The 25,086-nt window shown below is 35.3% G+C and overlaps 3 protein-coding genes and 1 long non-coding RNA gene across 4 annotated transcripts; 2 read left to right on the top strand and 2 right to left on the bottom strand.

Annotated features, from left to right (window-relative positions):
- Positions 1-576: 576 nt before the first annotated feature.
- LOC111706348 (dnaJ homolog shv) lies at positions 577-5,629 on the bottom strand. Its single transcript, XM_023479204.1, has 5 exons — positions 5,411-5,629; positions 4,404-4,809; positions 3,568-3,644; positions 2,625-2,690; positions 577-1,231 (listed from the first exon to the last, which is right to left on the bottom strand). The coding sequence occupies exons 1-5, from the start codon at positions 5,461-5,463 to the stop codon at positions 748-750; spliced, it is 1,086 nt and encodes a 361-aa protein (XP_023334972.1). The 5' UTR covers positions 5,464-5,629; the 3' UTR covers positions 577-747.
- Positions 5,630-5,842: 213 nt separating this feature from the next.
- On the top strand, positions 5,843-9,609 carry LOC111706343 (COP1-interactive protein 1). The gene is made up of 3 exons (XM_023479192.1): positions 5,843-6,176; positions 6,709-6,840; positions 7,503-9,609. Exons 1-3 carry the CDS (start codon positions 5,956-5,958, stop codon positions 9,607-9,609), a joined length of 2,460 nt encoding a protein of 819 aa, XP_023334960.1. The 5' UTR covers positions 5,843-5,955.
- Positions 9,610-11,601: 1,992 nt separating this feature from the next.
- LOC111706349 (uncharacterized) lies at positions 11,602-13,700 on the top strand. Its single transcript, XR_002766220.1, has 3 exons — positions 11,602-11,648; positions 11,960-12,081; positions 12,762-13,700. It is a non-coding gene; the product is annotated as an uncharacterized LOC111706349 (long non-coding RNA).
- Positions 13,701-20,937: 7,237 nt separating this feature from the next.
- LOC111706350 (CCAAT/enhancer-binding protein) lies at positions 20,938-23,599 on the bottom strand. The gene is made up of 2 exons (XM_023479205.1): positions 22,883-23,599; positions 20,938-22,400 (listed from the first exon to the last, which is right to left on the bottom strand). The coding sequence occupies exons 1-2, from the start codon at positions 23,366-23,368 to the stop codon at positions 21,882-21,884; spliced, it is 1,005 nt and encodes a 334-aa protein (XP_023334973.1). The 5' UTR covers positions 23,369-23,599; the 3' UTR covers positions 20,938-21,881.
- Between the last annotated feature and the right edge of the window lie 1,487 nt (positions 23,600-25,086).

Raw genomic sequence — 25,086 nt, 5'->3', positions numbered from 1 at the left:
TTCAGCTCTACACACCACCACTCATCCTCTTCTCATCTCGATCCTCATCCTCTCTTTATACTCATCCTCTTCTCATCTTAATTCTCATCCTCTTCTCATCTCAATCCTCATCCTTCCCCACCCCCTTTTTAAGAAACAGTTTTCGAGCTCGAGTCTTAAGCACAAGATATATCATTATGAATAAGTTCTGTGCCTAATCTGGCCTACAGCTGGTCCCAGCCACAGCACTTGGCCAAGACACGGGCAGCCGTAGTACATTTGAATTTCCGAGCCGGGTCAACCTTTCCGGTCTGCACTGTACCTAGCTCTATGGACTATATGGAAAAGACTAGCCGGTGCAACAAGGTTGACGCGTTCAGACTTTATGGTTCATATAGGTTGAATTTACTTTTCCTAAAGAGGCAGAGGTGTATATCGGCTTTCCCTAACTTTAAATATTAGTAAAATATAAAAAATTGATTAGTAACTGATTTCGTGCGATTTTCAAACTTGCCCATTTTCTTCTTCGAGGATGGTATCATGGCTAAGATTTGTCGAAATTCTTAGAACGATCAACGATCAAAATTAAAAAATTAATTACAGTAAAAAGATTTATAACAACTAAACAGTGTTTATACATATTATCACAAGGTATGATGAGAATTCACCATGACTGAGCCAGGAGCCTGAATCTTCAAAATGTTCTGTCAAGGCTCGGGACCAACTTGATCTAAAGGTGTGAAGGAACAATATCACATAGTAGTGTCCTCAGCTCTTGGTTCCTCCTATCCCATTATAAACACTATTAATGGTTCCCTGCTTTAATATCTCAGCAATCCTCTCCTTATCTGCAGAATCTAGTTCACCCTTAGGAAACTCTATATCGAAGGTGATGTACAGAGTTCCAAACAGATTATTATTCTCATAGTTCGGCATTCCTTCTCCCTTCTTCCTAATTCTAGCTCCGGGCCACGTGACCTTCTCCCTGCTCACGTGGACCTTGTGCCCGTCCAGATGCTCGATGTCCATCTCGAAACCTCGCAGGGCGTCCACCAGACTGATAGTTACGTTGGTGTAGAGATCGTCTCCCCTTCTCTCAAACTTTTTATGCGGATAGGTTCGGATCTCCAGGATTAAATCTCCGGGTTCTCCGTCCATATGAGGTTCCCCCTCGGAGACGAATTTATGCTGCATCCCGTCCATCATACCCGGCTCCACCTCCACCTCCAGGTGATGCTCTTCGTTCACGAATCTACAAACAAGAGAAGTTTTATTCCAGGATAAATTAAACCCGGTCCGTTTAGCCTAATTTCCGAACCAAATGGAACAAGACGGAAATGAATTCCAAGAGAATTCTTTACAATTTATTTAAATTTTCCAGTCGGTTGAACTTGATAAATAAATCAATAATACATTTTAAACCAGGTAATTTGCCATTTGATTTTGTACAATATTTAATTAATTATTAATGATAGGGGATTTAACATTATAAAAATTGATTTCCAATACGTAAATATCAAATCAAAAAGAGTTTTTTTAATTGTTTACACGCAAGTAATCATGGCATTCCATTTCATAAATGAATAAGATATTTAACAATTATAAAAATTGACTTCCAATACGTAAATATCAATTTAAAAAGAGTTAATTTTAAACATGCAAGTAATCATGACATTAATTTTCATTAATTTACGTTGACATTAGCTGCAGCTTTTCAGGAATTTATTATTGCACGTTAAACTTCTGGGATGGTAAAACAAATAAATTTAAAGGGAAACCAAAACAGTGTTCAGAGATAAATACAAATTCGAAGAATACTTGAAAAAAATTGAACTTCAAAGAAAAGATTAGCATGTTAATTCGGTTTAGAAACCATTCATTAGGAACCTAACCTACCAGTCAATCACTGATTAGGAACTCATCTACCAGTCAATCATTGATTATGAAGCTAACCTACCCTTCATTCACTGATAAGAAACCTAACCTACCAATCAACCATTGATTATGAACCTAATCTACCCTTAACTTATTGATTATGAATCTAACCTTTCCGTCAACCATTAATTAGGAACCTAACCTATCCATAATTCACTGATAAGAAACCTAACCTATTCATCAACAATTGAATAGTAACCTTACCTACCCTTCTCCACTGATTAAGAACCTAACCTACCAATCAACCATAAACCATTGATTAGGAACCTAGCCTACCCATAATTTACTGTTTAGAAACCTAACCTATCCGTGAACCATTGATAAGGAACCTAACCTACCCTTATCTATGGATTAGAAACCTAACCTAACCTTATCCACTGATGAAGAACCCAACCTATCCTTAATTTATTGATTAGGAACCTAAACTACCCTTAATTTATTGATTAGGAACCTAACCTACCCATAATTTATTAATTAGGAACCCAACCTACCCACATCCACTGATGAAGAACCCAACCTACCCTTAATTTATTAATTAGGAACCTAAACTACCTTTTCTCCACTGATTAAGAACCTAACCAATCCGTCAAGTACTGATAAGGAACTAAAATACCGTTCAACAATTGATTAGGAACAAAACCTCCTTGTCAACTATTTATAAGGAACTTAACCTACCCTTCCTAAACTAATTTGGAACGTAAAAAACTTACTTGATATTAGGACAATCGTCGCAAACTTGCTGTTGGGTCATCTGGAACCTGCCAGGACCAAGAGATCTGAAAAATTAAATTATTCCGAAATTATTATATTAAGAAGGAAATTTGTAATTTGTTATTAAATTCTATTTTCATATTTTATTCAAAAGATTGAACGATGACTTGAAAGTTAATTACTCACAACAATAATCTTTAAGATTATTTTATAAGATGCGATCAAATAAAATATAAGAAGTCGTCTTCTATGTCTAATTATTATATTCTGTATTGAAGGGATGAAAATATTTTACAGGTGCAGTGTAATAATTAGCAGATATATTAGCCAATAAGCTATAAAAAAAATGATGAATAAAGATAAAAGGATTTAACAGTGTGATTAAATTTGATATGATAATTTTTATTTCTTGTCTCAATCTCGTCCGCAAACTCGCATTTGATACAAATATAGAATAGCAAAACCATACAACGTTTGACTGATTGTCATCTTAGTTCTCAAGTTACTTTAGAAATTTCGATAAGGATTTGATAATTTGCAATTGTTTCAATTGTTTTATTGAGAAAATTTCAAACCCTACATATATATATATATCTATATAATTAAATTTGTTATCTCTGTTTGTTTGTCCGTTTTTCCAATCATAACTTAGGAACCCTGCACCGATTTGCCTCGAATTTTGATTGGGGAACTCGGGAGACCGACGGGAATGTTCTTAGTTTGGTTTTGATTCTAAGCTGAGTAGGTCAACTTAAATAGGGAAAATTCAGTTTCCCAGTAAAATCATTCGTGCAGGAGTAACTTTTAGTAACCTGGGTATCGATGGGTTACCAAGCTAAATATGTACATAGCGACATTTTATAAGATAAATTTTTTAATTATTTAAGGGTAACAAAGTATTAATTTATGATTTTGTCAGAATTTATTTATTTAGATTATTACCTTGTCACCATTTCCTGTCTGCAGTTACACTTCCGGGTACCCTTTGCAGGCTTAGCAACAGGTTTGTTGTGCGTCAACTATAAGTACATTTAGATATCAAAAATGGAGTTTTTGCGTCAACTATAAAAACCGAACTTTTAAGAATGGTATTAAAATATTTTTTTTGGCTTCAACAAAAATACTTTGATAATAACAATATTTGGCGTCAGTTAGAAAACAGTGGAAATTGAAAATAAAATTGTCGTTTTTTCAGTGCGTAGGATCCGGGAGACGTTGGATCCACAAGATTTTTGGCTTCCTGGATCCGGATCCAAAGGGTAAAAAAAAACTTTTTTTTTACTCCTAAAAACCAAATCTGAACTTTTGAAAAAAAAATTGAGATTATAAAAATTTCCGCATTTCTGAATGGTTCATAAAGTTTAGGACAAAAACTAGCGAAAAAAAATTTTTAAGTTATTTTTTGTTAAAAAAATTAAGTAAATCTTAAAGAAATGACCTGGATCATGATCCGGATCAATATTTTTTCAGTGCGGATCACGGATCCGGATCAAATTTGAATGGATCCTAAGCACTGGTTTTTTATATGCACCCACCAAAAAACAGTCCGTTGGGTTTTTATTAGTCATCTAGAAAACATTTGAGTTTTGAAAATATATGCCCTGGACCACATTTAATGAGAGCGCCAGTTCAAGCTCAAGGGAATTAGTTAAACTTGATGTACAAGCAACAGTTCAACTACCTCTCGCTATTGAGTAAATTTGATCCCTTGAGATTATGTTGTAGTTATTAAAAATTAAATATTTTGTGAACATAAATCATATTTTTAAACCCTTTACCTCGACAAAATTTCCTAAATAAAGTTCCTCCAGTGAAACCCAGAGATCTATGACAATATTTGCTCCTTTGGGGATTTCTCTCTCTCCGCCGTTACCGCCGTCGAATCCGAAAAAATCGCCGAACGGACTTCCACCGCCGCCAAAGAAGCTGGAGAAGGGATCACCGCCACCACCATTACGGTCATCCTTTGCCAACGCTTCTTCGCCACCTCGGTCATAAATTTTACGGCGGTCAGGGTCTGAGAGAGTTTCATATGCGGCCGAGAGGTCTTGGAACTTTTCATTTGCGTTCGGGTCATCTCTATTTTTATCTGGATGCATTTCCTTTGCCATTCTTCTGTACGCTTTCTTGATTTCATTTGTTGACGCTTTGCGCCCAACTCCAAGGATACCATAGAAGTCGCGACTGAAAACAATAGTCAAAATAAAAAAAATTTAAAATGCAAATAATGTGGGAGGGGGGCTACAGGGCTAACAGTAAAATTGAAACGATTTTAATCCAGAGAGTTAAGAACTTCAAATATTTCAAGTTAAAATGGTTCTTTACCCTAACCCCGCCCCATCACCCTCTTCGTAAATATACGGGGGGGGGGGAATTGGGCTCAGACCCCCCTTGATCAGTAGTTTTCCCGGCCAAACCGAGTGCTAAGCCCCCAGGAAACAATAAAATATATTCAGCTAACGATGTAAATAATCATGTCGTAAGGATCGGATTAATATTTTAATAAAACTTAAATTATGAAATTCCTAGCCTGTCTTAGCCGCAGCGCTCGGACCCCTAGCCTGGCCCAGAAATTGTCTTAACCTACCCTAACCCTAAGATAATAAAAACTAATAATAATTTTGCTGAAAAACAAGTGTTCATGTACAAAACAGTTAGGAAGGGGGGGGGGCCGGCGGTCCAAAATCGTTGTCTAGAATTAAACCCATCATATCCTTCCCTTAAACCTTGGTAAATCCATTATATCCTTCTCATAAACCTTAGTAAAACAAATTCTAGTCCTTACCTACAAAACACCTCTACGGCTAAAATGAGAAAAAAGATGAAAGAGTTCTTCATAGTTCTAGGTTCCCGCACTACAATGTCTGCAGGTAAATTTGGTTTAACAGTTTAATGAGATCATTCACAATAGTTTTATTGAGCAGATTTGTTGTTTAAAAGTTTCAGGTTCGGCTTCCTGTACTCCTGTCTCCGGCCCAAATTCCACTAAACAGTTGTCTGCTGTGTGTTCGTACACTGTATACCTAGCGTGTAGACCTCTCATTGGTCCAACACAACCGTTCAATACGGTAAATTCGAAGACGACAACTCCGCTTAGAAAATTAATATATACATAACAATATGAATTCTTTTTTTAAAACGTAACCTTTATTTAAACATTAAGAACAACGCTGAATAAAAAAAATTCGTTGCCTCTTAAAAAGCATTTAATCTGGGGAGTTAGTTTATCGAGTACACATTCATATGTTTTATCGATAATTTTGTATTATAAATATTGGAATGTTAGTTACAAACTTACAAAGCTCTTTCTAAACTGAGTTACTCACAGAAATGGATTCACGTGATAGCACTGATCTTGATAATCAAAAAGAAAAGAGTAAAGAGGAAAAAGATAATGTGAGAGAATGTGATGAAACAAAAGAAAAGGAGAACGTGAGAAAAGAAGTAGTAGAAGATGATTGGAGATATGATTATGAAGAGGAGAAGGGAAAAGAGGATGAAGGTTATGATGAAAAATGGCAAAAACATGAAACCATGAAACTAAATCTCGGGTAATTTTATTTTTTTTCCGCGAGTCTTTTCCTAAACTTTACAACTTAAAGTACTAATTTGATCAAAAGGAGGACTGATACTTTTAAGTCCTAAATATAATTAAATTCCTAGCTAGAAATTGTTAACATAATGCCCATATTGGGAATTTTAAATTTCTTAACGAAAGATCGTATAAATATTTGTAATTCAACCATTTTGCAAGAACATAATAAGAACATTTAAAAATAGATACTTTCATATTTATTTGATTTTATGAAAGTCTATTCTTTAAAAAATATCGGTAATTTAAATTGAAGTTTTTAAAGATATCCAAGAATTGCAAATACCTTAAACTGTCAAAACCATACAAAAAAGTTATTAAAAATGTGTGAAAATTGTATTGCAAAACCCTTATTTGAATTAAAGAATGGGGGTTTGAACATGGGAGAGGGCAGGGAACAAATAAAAAACCTAGACTGAAAAAAACTAACAAGGTAATCTGAACTTCACATAGAGAAATCAAGTCTGAATTATTTCAAACCTTTTTTCTAGGACGAAGATGGAGGACGAGGAGCAGGATAAGAAACTGTCAGGTTTCCAAGCTGCTGTTAGAACTGTGCTGCATAGACAGCTGGATATCATTACAACCAGAATAAAAGAAACAGAAATGGTTTTAGCAGCAAAGTAAGAGAAAAAATATGAATTATATTCTTTAGGAAAATTCTTTAAATAATGATAAAAAGGACTGTAGACAGTAGGTAGAAAAGGACTGTAGACAGTAGGTAGAGAAAAGGACTGTAGACAGTAGGTAGAAAAGGACTGTAGACAGTAGGTAGAAAAGGACTGTAGACAGTAGGTAGAAAAGGACTGTAGACAGTAGGTAGAAAAGGACTGTAGACAGTAGGTAGAAAAGGACTGTAGACAGTAGGTAGAAAAGGACTGTAGAGAGTAGGTAGAAAAGGACTGTAGACAGTAGGTAGAAAAGGACTGTAGACAGTAGGTAGAAAAGTAGAAAAGTGACCCTCCACAGATACGTTAGCATGTCTGATTCACATGTACGGTACCCTTAACTCTGTAATTTTTCTACAAAATTAAACCTTTTTGAAGAAAAAAAATACGATATATCTCACATTATTGATCAGGCAAAGATTCATAGGATACCATTGTGAATCAGGCATGCCCCTCTTGAATGGAATCTCTTGAAATTACAACGACAGCTTCCAGATAAATAGATTGTCTGGAAATTAGTTCTTTAATGCAAAATGCTCAATTAGTTTATTGGAATATTTTTCAATAGTTTTCCATGAAACCATAAATATCAGTTTTCAATTAATAACACTTTGTAGGAGAAAATCTGCTGAAACTGCGGGATATCTTCTTCATGCTGAGCAAAGGAAACTAGTTCTAGAGGAGGAGAAGGTTCGACAGACAGCATCAAGGTTAACCCTGCAGCAACAGGCCAGGATCCAGGTAGAGAATGAGAACCAGGAGCTAAAGAAAACCTTGGCAGGGTTGGAGCTCCAGGTGCACGCCAAGCTGCAGGAGAATGATGCGGGACTGGAGAGGATGAACAGCGCTGCTACGCGATTACTCCAGGTACAGATGGGAAGACTGGAGGTAGAAAATAAGATCGGAGTTGACCAGCAGCACGCAAGCAAGGCAGAGGAGGATCTAAAGCAGGTTCAGAACTCGAAGCAGGTTCAGGATGCATACATCATGCAGATGAATGATCGGATGGAGCAGTGTACAATCCAGTTGGAGCAGTGTATATCCCAAACCCAAGCTATGGAGTCCTCAACCTCTGAAACCTCGGAGAATCTACTGAGGGCTGAGGAAGAGCTGGCAACTGTGAAGGCTGAGAAAAAGAAAATGTTTACTAACTGGTCCAACACTGTCATCAACATCAACAAGAGAGATGAAGCTCTAGCAAACTTTCAGGCTGGAGTAGATCTCCAGAAAACAGAACTTAAAACTGTTAAATCAAAAATAGATCGAACCAAGGAGGATATTGTTGCTTGTCAGACTGAACATGAAATGGTGACAGGGATATCCGCACGGATTACGAAGTTCTGTGGGACGAACGAGATGCATATAAAGAAGAATAAAAAGGAGACAGCAGGAGTAAAACTGGAGCTGGGAAAGTTGAGGAAAATTCAGATGGATACAGAATCCACCCTCAGCACTGTAAAATCAGATCTTGAATCCTTGGAGAAAACAAACCTAAAGCTTAAGGAATCAATCCTTCAATTAGAGTTTGAGAAAAAAGAACTTGAAGGTCGAGTGTTTGAAAGTTTAAGAAATCAGATATCTAACGAGAAGAGTTCTAGTGTAGCAGATAAGGAGATCCAAGATCTCAAGGAGAAGATATCCGGGACGGACGTAAAACTTAAACATGAGAAAAACAGGCTGAGTGAACTAGAAAAGGAAAATGAATCTCTGAAACTCCAACATATGATGGAGAGACACAGACGGGATCAGCTAAACCTTGTCACGTCTCAGCTGGAGGAGGAGGAACGGAAGATCAGCTCCGTCTTGAAGAATACAACCAACTCTATCGAGAAGGTAGAGAGCTTGATCAACCATGCTGAAAAGGAGTTCTCTGAGCTGAGTAGAAGAGCAGGAGAGGAAACTAGTCCTTTAGAGGCTACTATCTCTAGGTGTAGGGAGGAGATAGATCTAGTTTCCAAGTACTGCGGAGAGAAGAGGAAGGAGTGGACCAAGAAGCAGAATCAGTTGATCAAGATACACCTGCAACAGGACGAAGCAAGACAGGAACTAGAACAGTCCAAAAACAAATATGCAATACTACTTGAGAAGAAAAGGAAAAACGAAGACGATATTAGAAACTTACAAGATCATTTATTGAAGATAAGAAAAAGGTTGGAAAACCTAGATGTGAGAATACGAAAATTAAACTCAGTGAAAGCAGATGATACGGTTGTATATCAGGATCTCACCAAGAGAAGAAATGCAAAGATTATGGAGAACATCGCCACGATCGCCGAGATCGAAGAAGAGATTGAATATCTAAAGAAGGAGATCACAGCTCTTGAATCCTCTCAGCATTTTTCTCTATCTCGAGTACGGAGTGCAGACCTGGAGCTAGGAGAATGGGAGGATAAGGTTAGATCTTGTCAGAACACCGCCAGCCATGTAGGAGAGGAAAAGACAAAGGGCGGAGAACTAGAAAACCTCAAGTGCGAAGTTCATTATTTTGAACAAAAGCTCAAGGATCTCTCCAGGTTGTCTAAGGAGAGGCTAACGGAGTTGGAAGGTTCAGTGTACCGGAGAGAATCATTGTTTGAGAGGCTGACCGCTACCTCCACCCTCAAGTCCGAGGTTAGAAAAGAGAAGTCGGATAAGACGCAGCTCAGTAAGAAGATAAACAATCTGGAGAATGCTCTGAGAAAGGTTGAAAGCTCTCTAGGAAGAATGCATGAATCTATCAGGTAGAGTTGAAGTATTTAAAAGAATTTTTGTATATTCCACAGATAACGCAGATGTAATAGTTTTTTGTTGTTGTTGCATATTGTGGAGTTAGAGCATTTAAAACAATTTTTAGATAAAATCCACAGAGTACACAGATAGGTCAAGAGATAATCATGTGTCCCAATAAAATTGAAAAATGACTAGGAAGTCGTCTTTGATTTCTGATACTTAATTCATTTAAAAAAAAGAGTATAAAAACTAGGCTGTGTGTCTTATGAGCTTTTCATAAAGTGGTCTGTATACCATAGAGTGGTCTGTATACCATAGAGTGGTCTGTATACCATAGAGTGGTCTGTATACCATAGAGTGGTCTGTATACCATAGAGTGGTCTGTATACCATAGAGTGGTCTGGTCTGTGTACCATAAAGTGGTCTGTATACCATAGAGTGGTCTGTATACCATAGATGGTCTGTATACCATAGAGTGGTCTGTATACCATAGAGTGGTCTGTATACCATAGAGTGGTCTGTATACCATAGAGTGGTCTGTGTACCATAAAGTGGTCTGTATACCATAGAGTGGTCTGTATACCATAGAATGGTCTGTATACCATAGAGTGGTCTGTAGACCATTCTCGTGTCTCAAAAGTTGACGAAGATATTAGATATTAAGACAATTTTGACTCATTAATTGAATTGAAATTTTTTACAAATTTAGCAAAATCTCCGTCAATTTTGAAGATACAAAAATGGTAGACCACATTTTGAAAATCTCAAGACCAGGCGTTTTCAATAATTTGTAGTTAATCAGGAATACAGAATACTGAAATAATTGTGTTTATAAAAAAATGGCGCATGGATCGAAGACGATAATTTCACAAAACAAACAAATTTCTTAATATTTTTGGTATTTTTGAGAGTGACTTACAACTGTTTACTAATATTGATATACTATAGGTTAGGCCAGAATCAACTTATAATAAACAAATATGCAGTACGCTCTCGGTATACTTCCTGGCCAATAAAATTAGTAAAGGATTAGCGTACATCAGCACTCTATACACTACTACCTCGTTGGGAATTACCTTTAATGAATGCCGCAAGCTGATTCTAAGGTCAAAGACGACTTTTAGTCACAAATCCATTTAAATTATTCCGGGTTATTTAGAACATCGCTGGAAAAGAATATTTTTCCAATTTTATTTGCAGCTTTACCGTTAAATATAACATTAGAAAACAATTGTATTCTTATGAAAAAGAATGTTTTCCTTTTTGTTTACAAAAAGGACTAACCAGGGCTAGACGGGGTCGGATTCTTCAATTTGAATTCAATTAAATTTCTATAATTTAACAATTTTGTAACTTACAGAGTTGTCTAATTCTACGCATCCATGGACTAAAAAAATACCAAAGAAAAGCAACTAAAAATGTATGTATCATTAATCAAATTGGGATCAAGAGTGACAGCTTGCAGAGAGACAATGACCGAACTGTTAACTCAGCGTGAAGTATATTTAAGGTGTTAATTGAAGTCTATATTATATACCTTCTGCTGATCCTGTCATAAAAGAGTGCAGAATAATAAAAATATTAGCTCCATGATAAATATGTAAGCTCCTGATGAATATATAAGCTCCATAATAAATATATAAGCTCCTTGATAAATATATAAGCTCCTGATGAATATATAAGCTTCATAATAAATATATAAGCTCCATGATAAATATATAAGCTCCATGATAAATATAAAAGCTCATGATGAATATATAAGCTCCATGATAAACATATAAGCTCCATGATGAATATATAAGCTCCATGATAATTATATAAGCTCCATGATAAATACATAAGCTCCATGATAAATATATAAGATCCATGATAAATATATAAGCTCCATGATAAATACATAAGCTCCATGATAAATATATAAGCTCCATGATAAATATATAAGCTCCATGATAAATATATAAGCTCCATGATAAATGTATAAGCTCCATGATTTAGTGAGTGTGGAGAGAGAAGGAAGGAACTAGAAGAAGAACTAGAGGAAGGAAGATCTGAAGGTATTAAAAAAGGAATTGATTCTTTGTTACAAACTTTAATATTCTAACCCATATTTCTTTGGAACTCAAAGTCGTAGACCTTATATATTTTAAACCATGAATTTTGTTATATCAAATAATCTAAGTTTGAAATATTTCGGCTTACACTATATGCATATTGTATTAAGATTAAGGGATTAAAAAATTTAGGTTTGTGGCAAAGACTCATTCATTCCTTTTGCTTTAGTTTCATTGCATTGGCTTTCAAGGTTTAATTCTTTTTTATTCTTAAAACCATTTATTTTATTCATTCATTAATTTGAAATTATCAGTTGTATCGTGTTCTGACCGACTTGAGGAGCTAAAAATACAACAAGAGAACCTGGAGGATGAGAGAGAAAGCAAGTTTTCCGTCCTACTTCAACTACAATCAAGGGCTAGATGGTATAGACAGGTAAACATCAGTCCTTCTCCTACTTAGGTCTAAGCTATTTAGGTGATATTAAAAAAAATTTCCCGTCTTACTTCAACTACAATCAAGAGCTAGATATTTTAGACAGGTAAATATCCCATTTTCTCCTTATAAACAACTACATTATTCGTCCTACTCCTACTACAGCCTAGAGCTAGATGGCATATACAGGTATCCGTCCTACTCCAACTACAGTCCAAAGCTAGATGGTATATACAGATATATATCCGTCCTACTCCAACTACATTCCAGAGCTAGATGTTATATACAGGTATCCGTCCTACTCCAACTACAGTCCAGAGCTAGATGGTATATACAGGTATCCGTCCTACTCCAACTACAGTCAAGAGCTAGATGGTATATACAGGTATCCGTCCTACTCCAACTACAGTCCAGAGTAGGACTGAAGGGTATATGATCAAATAAAGGTGTGTATATTTGTCCTACGCAAACTAAGCCAAAAGCTAGATTGTATATAGACGCAAATACTTCCTTCTCCAACTATACATAGTCTAGAGCTAAATGGTATACAGATTTATTCGTTTCAGCTGATGTTTGTCATGGAAATTTAACCAAATATTTCAATATTTCAATTTATATTACGTTTGGTATTAAAATACAGTTTCATTCTGAAATAATAGAATTGTCATTGTTTTATTTAGATGAAAGATCACAATTACCGTTTGACACGAGGACGTGATGAAGAAAATCCGGATGATGAGTTTAAAGAGATTAAATCAATCCTTCAATCCCTCTCTGAAACCTTCCCACACTTCTCTAAAACCTTTAGAAAGGTTAGAAACATGCTCATCACTGTTTCTTTACTACAGGAGAGAACTAAACTGGAGTAGTTCTAAACTATACAGGAGAGAACTAAAGTGGGGTAGTTCTAAACTATACAGAGAGAACTAAACTGGAGTAGTTCTAAACTATACAGGAGAGAACTAAAGTGGGGTAGTTCTAAACTATACAGAGAGAACTAAACTGGAGTAGTTCTAAAATATACAGGAGAGAACTAAAGTGGAGTAGTTCTAAACTATAAAGGAGAGAACTAAACTGGAGTAGTTCTAAACTATAACAGGAGAGAACTAAACTGGAGTAGTTCTAACAATAAAGTAGAGAACTAAACTGGAGTAGTTCTAAACTATACAGGAGAGAACTAAACTGGAGTAGTGTTAAACTATACAGGAGAGAACTAAACTGGAGTAGTTCTAAACTATAAAGGAGAGAACTAAAGGGGAGGAGTTCTAAACTATACAGGAGAGAACTAAACTGGAGTAGTTCTAAACTATAAAAGGAGAGAACTAAACTGGAGTAGTTCTAAACTATATAGGAGAGAACTAAACTAGAGTAGGTCTAAACTATACAGGAGAGAACAAAACTGGAGTTGTTCTAAACTATATAGGAGAGAACTAAACTGGAGTAGTTCTAAACTATACAGCAGAGAACTAAACTGGAGTAGTTCTAAACTATACAGGAGAGAACTAAACTGGAGTAGTTCTAAACTATAACAGGAGAGAACTAAACTGGAGTAGTTTTAAACTATATAGGAGAGAACTAAACTATAGTAGTTCTAAACTATACAGGAGAGAACTAAACTGGAGTAGTTCTTTATGTATACCCAGTACTCCTTATACTAATAAAACTGTCTTGAAGATAAGGTTGGTGGTTTTCAAGAAGTTTAAATCATATCTTGACAATCTTATCTTTCTCATCGTTTACACTGATGTCATTGATATTCTTCATATGTTATGGACATTTAAAAGACTTTAAAGGGGGTGTGTGTTAATTCTTAAAGAAGGGAATATGATTTGCAATATTGAAATTATTAATTGAACGTTAACCACATTTATTATTATACAATCATTTCTGCAAAGTCAAGTACAGAACAGGGATAAACCGGGGTTAGTAAAGCATCGTCAAATTTTCTTTATAAAACATCAGATTTAGAGTTCCATAAGTACGTATCATTGGTTTATTCAAATCAATTATTTTTAGTAAAAAACTATACAAATATATTGAGTCTTTGCCACAAACCATGATTTTCTAATCCTTATATTAATTTGCAACCAAATGTCATAATCTAAACTTGAAATATTATAATTTTATGCCATCAGGTTGCAAAGAACATTTAAGTTTGCGTCAAAGGCTCAATTATTTTCTCTTAGCATCATAAACCTTATATTTGATTCCACAGTACACTGTTAAGTGTACAGTCTTAAACAAGCTGTACAGTGTTCAATGTACAGTTGTATTAAGACCATTTCGCGGTGCTCATGACGTCCTTGCACCCCATCCCTAGTGGTGCAGACCTGAATTCTTTACCTTTCCCTTTCTCTAGGTTTAAGAATAACACGGGGCAAAGGGTTGGATAAATTACACCGTCATCTTTGCTCCTGAGTCCTGACCACTTTCTCTGAGTCATGACTCGGCTAAAAAACGTCCCATTTAACAGTATTTTATGTTTATTTCTCCAAGACTTGAAAAGGACCCTAAAAAGTTTTTTAAAAAAAGGACACAGCAAATACATGCAGTACAATTGTGTCTGGAGCGCCAATATTTATTGGTCAAACAGCGTCAGGTTACGTGAAGTAAGAGTTTCTGGAACACCTGTTTTAGTTACATTTATGACTAAAAATAATAGCATAACAGCTCATATCCTTCCTTCTTTTTTTTCAATATATTTCTATACTGATCCTTTTCTTATTTCTTAAACTTTCTTTCCGTTTACATAAACTATACTATATCAGACGTAACTTTATTTTGACAATTGAAATAGGTAATACAACGCTAATTCTTTACAAAGACGATTTCGAATTCGTCTCTTAATTGCCATGTTTATTGGGACACCCTGTATAATAAACACTCTGTTAATATGCTCCTGACTTGATAAAAATGTATTCGTCCTAATCCCTAACTGATTAATTGTATGCATCCTACTCCCTAACTGATTAATTGTATGCGTCCTACTCCCTAACTGATTAATTGTATGTGTCTTACTCTCTAACTGATTAATTGTATGAGTCCTACTCTCTAACTGATTAATTGTATGTTTTTTACTCTCTAACTGATTAATTGTATGCGTCCTACTCCCTAACTGATTAATTGTATGCGTCCTACTCCCTAACTGATTAATTGTATGCGTCCTACTCCCTAACTGATTAATTGTATGCGTTCTGCTCCCTAACTGATTAATTGTATGCGTCCTTCTCCCTAACTTATTAAATGTATGCGTCCTACTCCCTAACTTATTAAATGTATGCGTCCTACTCCCTAACTGATTAATTGTATGCATCCTACTCCTTGCCTGGTGAGTCATATGCGCCCTAATTCCTACTCCTACCTGATAAATCGAAAGCATCCTACTCCCTACCTGATAAATAGTATGCATACTACACCTAACCTGAAACTTATTTGCGTCCTATTCCCTATTCCATACCTGATAAACCGTATACTTCTTACTCCCTACCTATTTAATCATATGCGTCCTACTCCCTACCGGATAAACCGTATGCGTCTTATCCCTGCCTGATTAATCATATGCGTCCTGCCTGAGCCGTACCAGAGAAATCGTATGCGTCCTACTCCCTACCTGATCAATCATATGCGTCCTGCTCCCTGCCTGATTAATCGTATGCGTCTTACTCCCTACCGGAGAACTTGTATGTGTCCTACTCCCATGCCGCCTGATTAATCGTATGCGTCTTACTCCCTACCGGAGAACTTGTATGTGTCCTACTCCCATGCCCGATAAATCATATGCTTTTAAGATTGGAAAAAAAGTTTATATTATGGGTTAGAAAAAGGTAGATATCAAGCTCTAGATAAAAAAGTACAGATTACTCTAGGTTGAAAAATACTACGGTTAACTCTAGTTTAGGACAAAGTACATATAAGTACATTCTTTTCTTGTTAATAAAATATGCACGTTTAGTAGTATGAGCTCTTACTTATAACTGGGAACAAGTACAAAAATCTATAGGTTGAAGAACTGGGAGTTACGCAAATGCTCTCTCTTCGTTTTGTCATTCAACGCAGCATGTGCGTAACTAAATCTAGAAAAGACAACATCTAGTGTCCTATCTATATTGTTATTAATCTATAGTTTGATCGTTCTAGTTTTTAACAAAATATTATTCTCTCTGTTTGAAGAACTATACCATAGCTTATTTGATTCGGGTTCGAAAATATTGTATGCTTACTCCAGTTTTAAATATAGTTATACGGATCGGAGCAAGTTCTGGTTTAATAAATATCTAGGTTTATCGAGCACCTCGCGGCGGATCAAGTTTAGTTCCGGAGAAGATTCTGTTGTCCTGGAGAAAGTTTGGATGGATTAAGGTTTAGTGTACGGAGAGAAGGTTTTGATAAAGAAGACGTTTTCTCCACTTTCACCGGCGGAGTGCAGTAGGCCGGCGCAGTGCACCAGGCGCAAGCAGAGGTTGGAGAGAATCTGGCAAACCTTTACAAGTAGGATGGATACTCATCACTACAGACACTACTGAAACTTTTAACTCAGTCAGGAGTTGTGTTATTTTAAAATTTTCCAGAGATTAATACTTTTAAAAAAATATTTTGAATTGTTATTAAGAAGATTTGTAGAGTAGACGAGAGACATGAGCCCTGCGTTTAGCCTTGAGAACCTAGGGAAACCAGGCATTCATGAACTCTAGGGGAAACCGGGGGAAAGTTCTCTTCCGGTCCTCATTTCCGCTAGACTCAGGGGGAGAGAGAGAGAGAGACATGTGCAAATAGACAAAAATATATTTTTTTCAACTTGGAATATTACAATCGAGGAAGAAAAAAGTGGAAGATTAAAAAAAATGGAAGATAAAGAAAGAAGATGGAAGATTAAGGAAGAAGATGGAAGATTAAGGAAGAAGATGGAAGATAAAGAAAGAAGATGGAAGATTAAGGAAGAAGATGGAAGATTAAGAAAGAAGATGGAAGATTAAGGAAGAAGATGGAAGATTAAGAAAGAAGTAAGATATATGCAAGTAAACGAAAATATATTTACTTCATTATGGAAGATCACAAACGAGGATGAAATATCAAGAAAAAATATGGAAGATTTAAAAAAAGATTGAAGATTATGAAAGGAGAGTGAAGATTATGAAGGAGAGTGAAGATTATGAAAGGAGAGTAAAAATTATGAAAGGATATGGAAAATTAAGAAAGGAGATGGAAGATTAAGAAAGGAGATGGAAGATTAAGAAAGGGTATGAAAGATTGAGAAAAAAGATAGAAGCCTAAGAAAACGGGGATTGAAGATTGAGAAAGAAGATGGAAGCCTAAGGAAGGGGAAGAAAGATTAAGAAAATAAATGAAATATTAAGAAAGATGATGGAAGATGAAATAAGAAGAAAAGTGGAAAACGTAGGAGGGAATGAATGTAAGGAGGGAATGAAAGGAAGGAGAAGGAAGAAGTAGGAAGGAAAGGGAAGGGAGAAAGAAGGAAGAATAAGGAAGGAAAAGGATGGATAAGGAAGGAGAAATAAGGAGAAGGAAGAAGAAGGAAGAAGAAGGAAGAAGAAGAAAGGATAAGAGAGGAGAAGAAAGGAGAAAAAATTAGAAGAAATGAAAAGGAATAAGAAGTAAGGAGAAGGAAGGAGAAAGGAAGAAAAAGAGATGAGAAGGAATGAGAAGGAAGGAGAAGGAAGCACTTACAAAACATTTCAGTACAGAATATTTCCTTACTAAACGTTTTCTTACTGAACGTTTCCTCACAAAACGTTTCCTACACAAAACTTCCTGTCACAAAACCTTTCCTTGCAAAACGTTTCCTTACAAAACTTTTCCTTACTCAATGTTTCCTCACAAAACATTTCCTACACAAAACGTTTTCTGCCACCAAATGTTTCCTGCCACCTAACGTTTCCTGCCACCAAACGTTTCCCCTGCCACCAAACGTTTCCTGCCACCAAAAGTTTCCTGCCACCAAACGTTTCCTGCCACCAAACGTTTTCTGCCCGTTTTCTGCCACCAACCGTTTCCTGCCACCAACCGTTTCCTGCCACCAAATATTTCCTGCCACCAAACGTTTCCTGCTACCAAACGTTTTCTGTTGCAAAACGTTTCCAGCGACAAAAAGTTTCCTGCTACAAAACGTTTCCTTACAAAATACGTTTATGTAATAAATCTGTTAGACTTAAACCTTGAGCTGAGTTGTAACGAAGGTATAGATATACGATGAATATAGAAATCCTGGACCTAGTTTTTTCCTCGTGTCATTTCCTTTTCCTTGTTTACATTACGGGGAAATCTACGAATTTCTCTACTTTGTGAATCTATCAAACTCCCTTATTTTAAACATGAATTTCCTTATTTAATGTGACAAATGATAAAGAAATTGAGTTTTTGCCACAAAATTAAATTTTCTAATCCCTATATCATTGTAATGTAACCTTATGGCATAAACCTTAGATATTTCAAACTTAGAATTTTTGATCTCACAGAATTCATGGTTTGAAATGTCTCAGGTCTATCACAGATTGCACAGATTGCAGAGATATGGAGATTAAAACATCAGACTTAGTCACCTAAAATAATAATCATTTTTTTCATTTACCATTAAACATACAAACATATGGGGCTAACCGCGAAAAAAATGTTATTAACGGTCTGCAGAACCCTTTTAATATTATTAAGGGTTGCCTTGATGCGTTGATATTTTTTAGTTTCTTTTCTTCTTAAATTCCTTTCATTCACCTCGAATTGGGAATATAAAAGAATCTTCCATGTTTACAACTCGGTTACAACAGTATCTAAACTTTTTATTATTGTATCCATTAGAGTACGTATCCAAACCTTTATTATTGTATCCATTAGTGTACGTATCCAAACCTTTATTATTGTATCCATTAGAGTACGTATGCAAACCTTTATTATTGTATCCATTAGTGTATGTATCCAACCTTTATTATTGTATCCATTAGAGTACGTATACAAACCTTTATTATCGTATCCATTAGTGTATGTATCCAAACCCTTATTATTGTATCCATTGGAGTACTTATGCAAACCTTTATTATTGTATCCATTAGTGTACGTATCCAAACCTTTATTATTGTATCCATTAAAGTACGTATACAAACCTTTATTATTGTATCCATTAGTGTATGTATCCAAACCTTTATTATTGTATCCATTAGGAGTACTTATGCAAACCTTTATTATTGTATCCATTAGTGTACGTATCCAAACCTTTATTATTGTATCCATTAAAGTACGTATACAAACCTTTATTATTGTATCCATTAGTGTATGTATCCAAACCTTTATTATTGTATCCATTAGTGTATGTATCCAAACCTTTATTATTGTATCCATTAGAGTACGTATCCAAACCTTTATTATTGTATCCATTAGTGTACGTATCCAAACCTTTATTATTGTATAAATTAGAGTACGTATGCAAATCTTAATTATTGTATCCATTAGCGTACGTATCCAAACCTTTATTATTGTATTCATTAGCGTACGTATCCAAACCTTTATTATTGTATCCATTAGTGTACGTATCCAAACCTTTATTATTGTATCCATTAGAGTACGTATCCAAACCTTTATTATTGTATCCATTAGAGTACGTATGCAAATCTTAATTATTGTATCCATTAGCGTACGTATCCAAACCTTTATTATTGTATCCATTAGTGTACGTATCCAAACCTTTATTATTGTATCCATTAGAGTACGTATGCAAATCTTAATTATTGTATCCATTAGCGTACGTACGCAAACCTTTATCATTGTATCCATTAGTGTACGTATCCAAATCTTTATTATTGTATCCCTTTGCGTATGTATCCAAATCTTTATTATTGTTTCCATATGCATATAATAACCTGTTTAATCGTATTTAAATGCATATCCAAACCTGAATTATTTTATCCATATGCATATCCTTACCTGTTTTATTGTATTAAAATGCATATCCAAACCTGTATTATTGTATCCATATGTATATCCAAACCTGCATTATTGTATCTATATGCATATCCAAATTTTTATTATTGTATCCATCTACATAACCATGTTTCCTCTTAAAAACAAATATTTACTCTGTAAAACAAGAACAGAATATGTAGAAATAAAAGAAATTCTTATTTCAAGTGGTTTTCAAAATTAGGCGAATAAAAAAGTTTTGATGTTTTTTGGTGGAGAGCAAGAAATATATAGACCAGGACCCGCCATATCTCATGCGTCAAATCTGTGTACTGCAGTGGGAGGAGATCAAAACAAAGAATTCAGGGGAAACGCATCATTTTTGAGGGAATAGGGTCAAGGGGTGGAATAAGAATATATTGCTTTTGTATTTTCCTTATTGATCAGAAAGCCAAAAATTATCAAAATAATTTTTTTTAAATAATTCTGAAAACGTATCCACCCCCAAAGTAGGAGTTTTGAACGTCGAATTTGCGCTCAAACTCAGGATTTACATATCTTTAAAAAGTTTAATATGTCTTAAATGAATCCGAAAGAAGTTTTCCACAACACTGCTTACTCAGTTCAACTACCTTACATAGCCGGTCACTCCCTTTAAATACAGGTTAAAAGGAATTGATTCTTCGCAACTAACTGTGATTTTCTAATTTTTATTTTTTTGTTGTAGACATTTAATTTTTAAAACTATGAATTCTATTAAATCAAATAATCTAAGTTTGAAAAATCTAAGGTTACAAAGATTTGAACATTTGAGTTTGTGGCAAAGGCTCAATTCTTGAACAAACTGATTTTTTTATATTCCTTCCAAATACAACAGAACACAAAGTTTTAAGAATTAGTTTTTTATGCTTTTTGAATTCCCTGTATTCTCTGTAAGATTGAAAGCTAGAATTTAAAGAAGAATATATTTGACTATAAGAATGACTCATACTAAAGTAAACGAGTTAATCTAAATATTCATAGATAACAGTAACCAATCAATAAACTAAAACAGAAAATAAAAAATGTAACAACTTTCAACCAACATTTTTGTCGGTTTCGTTTACGGAGTGCAAAATTATAGGATGCAATATATCCTAAAAAAAACCTGTAAATATTTCAGTTCAAATAAACCACGCCTGGACTATATTGAGACTAGATGAGAAATAAAATCTACATGAAAATTATTAAGCTATGGATGCATCTGCATTTTACGATTGATTTTTGGTCTAAACAAATGAAAAATGATATATTTATATTCTTGTATAAATATGTCTTTTTTAATAAAAAAATAAGTACATATAAACCTAAATATAAATATATATGTAACTTTTAGGGACAAAATGATAACATACATATTATTTAACTTACTTAGGAACTTGAAATTAGAAAGCTTGAAAATTCAGCTAAAAGAGAAAAAGAAAATTTCTTTTAAAAATGATTCACAATATTTTGTCTTTTTTTTCTCAACCGTGTTCTTTCTCAGCTGACAGATTCTTTAACTGATGATTGGTATAGATAGATAGATAGATAAATGGAAGCATACATATTACTAATTTTTGGCTTATATAATACATAAAGTATAGAATATGAAGCATGAATATATAAATATATCCGTATCACAGTTTTATAAAAAAAAAGTCTCTCGACAATGTATAATTGTCAGGTCGAATTAGCTGCTCCGGGTTGTTTATAATCATGTATTGTTAGTGTTGAACGAGGACTAGGAGCTGAGGTTGGTTCCTAACCAACCCAACTAAACATGATCAAATATTTATATTCAACTACCAGGGAATTTGTCGTTAATGGAGTCTTCACTTCATCATCACAGTTGGGTGGACGGACGGATTAATTGATTAATAGTTCATTGCCGCGTGTTGAGCTTGAAAATTATCTAGATGTTTCGCGAGTTCTCTATGAACATGATCCGGTAGGACACCAACACTGGAGAACAGAGACCGGAGCACTGATAATTCCTCCTGGAGAAGTTCAACCTTCTTTGAAAGTCTATCGTTCTCCCTGGCTAGTATCTTCACCCTCTCCTCCGTCTCTCTGGTCCGTATTTTCGCCTTCTCTCTGGATTTCCTGACCGCCACGTTGTTCCGCTCTCTTCTCTTCCTATATTCGTCCGTACTCCTATCTCCAGACTTCTTCTTCTGCAGTAGGTACTTAGGTTGCTGGGAGAAGGATTTAAGGGAGGGTAGGGGCCCGCCCATACTGAAGGGGAGGACAGGGGAGCCACCTGGGGACATTTGGTCGTGGGTGGAGCTGGATACAGTTGCCTGGTTGTAGGCGGGGAGGGAGTAGGGGGCGGTACTCCCAGCTGCTTGGGAGCAGGAGTTGGAGTAATCTGACTCAAGAGGTTCCTGTTTAACCTGGAATAGGAGAAGGATTAGGGTTTGAATTAAAACAAAATAAGATTTCCTAAACTGTGTTTCTTAAAGAAATGTAAACTTTTTTTCTTCGATTTACGTTTTATCATTTATCCTTTAAAATTATTTCTAACTTTTACTGCATGTATCGATTAACCTTTTCATACATACTGCACAATATTTTCTTGTTTTTAAATGAACTAATTAGAGTTCATAAAACCAAGCAAAAGCATGTCAAAATAACGTATCTATTTGATATTTTGCATACTGTGACGCAATAATGACGTTTGCACACTGCACACTGCAAATATAAGTTGAAAGTTGAAGAAACCTGCACATTTCAGACTTTTGGTTTAATTTGCGGTTGGAAATTTTATGGAGAAAAAGATAAGGAAAGTTATCAGACATAACAGATCAAGTTTTATAACGAATAAAAGAATTATTAAATATTTTTTGATAAATCATTTTTTGTTAAATTTGTTTACCTGTATGTTTTGGTTGTGGGAGTGATGATGATGTTGTTGTTGTTGCTGTTGTTGAATCTGTGGTAGCTGATTGTACCCTGATGCTCCATTATGTACACTACCGGGTAGGTACGCCAGGGTATTTCTATATCCTCCTCCTCCTCCGTATGCAGGAGGAGAGTTTTGTCCCTCTGAGCCTGGAGAGTGCTGTCCTGAGGACCCGGAGCTTGGAGTTCCTCCCCTAGCAATATTAATCCAGGGATTCCCATCATTCTTCTTCGCTGTTTCTATCAAATCTCCAAAGAGATTATCGTCCGGGAACTGAGAATCGTCAATAAGTCCATGAAGATCAAGAGATATCTCCTGGGTTGCGAGCTCTGCGAGCTCGGAGTCTGTTTGCTCGGCATAGGTTTTCTTTATGTTGTCTCCCATCCCACCCTGCACTAGCTTGGTTGGCTCCAGCGGAGGCATTATTTCACTAGAATACAGTGCTGGAGCTGTCTCCATTCTTAACCATATCTACAAATCCATTTACACTCAGTATCACTCTTTAGGTTCATAAAAGCACTCACACTCGAACCTGTGTCACTCCGAGATCCTATCAATATCTATCTGTGTGTCCTGAGTAGTGTGCAGTATCTCCGTCTGACTCGAACTAACCGAATTGTTAATGTTGGTTTCACCGGGTTTCACGGCGCTAAGGATCGCACGCTTGGCGAAAGTAGATTTGATACGACTTCTGCTTAGAAGCCTGGTAGGCCTCTCTCTCTCTCTTCTCTCTCTCTCTCNCTCTCTCTCTCTCTCTCTCTCTCTCTCTCTCTCTCTCTCTCTCTGGTAATTTTTTTTACAAAAATTCAATTTGATAACTTATCTTTTTTATCCAGAGGAGGAAATGAAAAAGCTGAATTATATTTTTATGGAATTTCTGTTCGATTGAATTTTGCGTTTGGAGAATAAGAGGCTGAAATATTAATTATTCACTATAAGATCCCTAGTATTTATCAATAGGAACAACAAAGTACAATTATATTGACAATCAAATATAACATTTACATTTATTATTTGAAAACATACAGTGAGAGCCATCAAACAAGAAGACGACATTAAAGCAGTACTTAAACGCATTTCATGTAGTTATTTATAAAGCAATGTGTGTTTTATTAGTAACTTATTAAACACATATTAAACACTTATTTTTTTAAAAAAGGCCTAATTACAATGCACTGCTGTGCCTCATGTTCATTGAACTATTTAAAATCATAACATGAGTCTAAAAGTTGTCTCCAGGGGCGTATTCAGGAATTTGTCCAGGGGGGGCTTAATTTTTATCTTTCCGGGGGGGGGCTCAGCACCCGCTGGGGCTTTAAAACCCCCTAAAATCAATAGATTTCACTGGTCCGGGGGGGGGCTTAGCCCCTTATTGCCCCCCCTGAATACGCCCCTGGTCGTCTCTCTCATCCAGAGTTTTCTGGTTCTCACAATATTTTTACATTTTTAAAAAGTTTTTGTTCGCATATAATCATAAATGTTTTTCTTTTTTAATTATATATGTTTCGTATTATTATTTTATCTATTTTTTGTGATTCATAGCATGGTGAAATTAACATTAATACTACTTTTAAGCAGTTATAGGGTCTTTAGATTTTTGTTGTTCACAGGATCATAATTAACACTTTTTCTTCAACTTTTACTTTCAGTTGAGCATGTGAGCTGATAATTCTCACGGAAACCAATTTAGAACAATGTCGTAATTCTGGTTATATTATTATATAAACCAGAAGCAACCTGCTCAGGGGCAGCTTAACATACAGGGGAAACCCAGGAGCGGTTTGGAGGGTTTTTAGAGAAAATCAGAACAATTCGCACAAACTTTAATTTTTTAATCAATTTGTCTTTGCAACAAGCTGATTGGTGATGTAAACCGCGTTGGTATTTCAAATTACGAATTCTGTTCGCTCAAATAGTTTATGTTTGAAATATCAAAGGTTTACATCCTCAGATTGCAGAGATATAGGGATTAGAAAATTAAGTTTGTGTCAAAAAGATTTAGGCTTTTTAATATTTCTAAACACTGGACCATGTATGGAAGTGATAATCTTTCTGCAATCTCAGTAAATATTATTTATTTTACAGTACTTTTATGTTTTTTTTTCATTCAAAAATAGATTAAATCCATAGATAAAGATAGATTGCGCATAAGACGACATTTTTCATCTTGAAAGATA

This window comes from Eurytemora carolleeae, unplaced genomic scaffold, assembly GCF_000591075.1.
Source record: "Eurytemora carolleeae unplaced genomic scaffold, Eaff_2.0 scaffold721, whole genome shotgun sequence".
Classification (NCBI taxonomy): Eukaryota; Metazoa; Arthropoda; class Copepoda; order Calanoida; family Temoridae; genus Eurytemora; species Eurytemora carolleeae.
The sequence above is the reverse complement of the archived record's forward strand: the minus strand, read 5'-3'. Positions and strand labels throughout refer to the sequence as shown.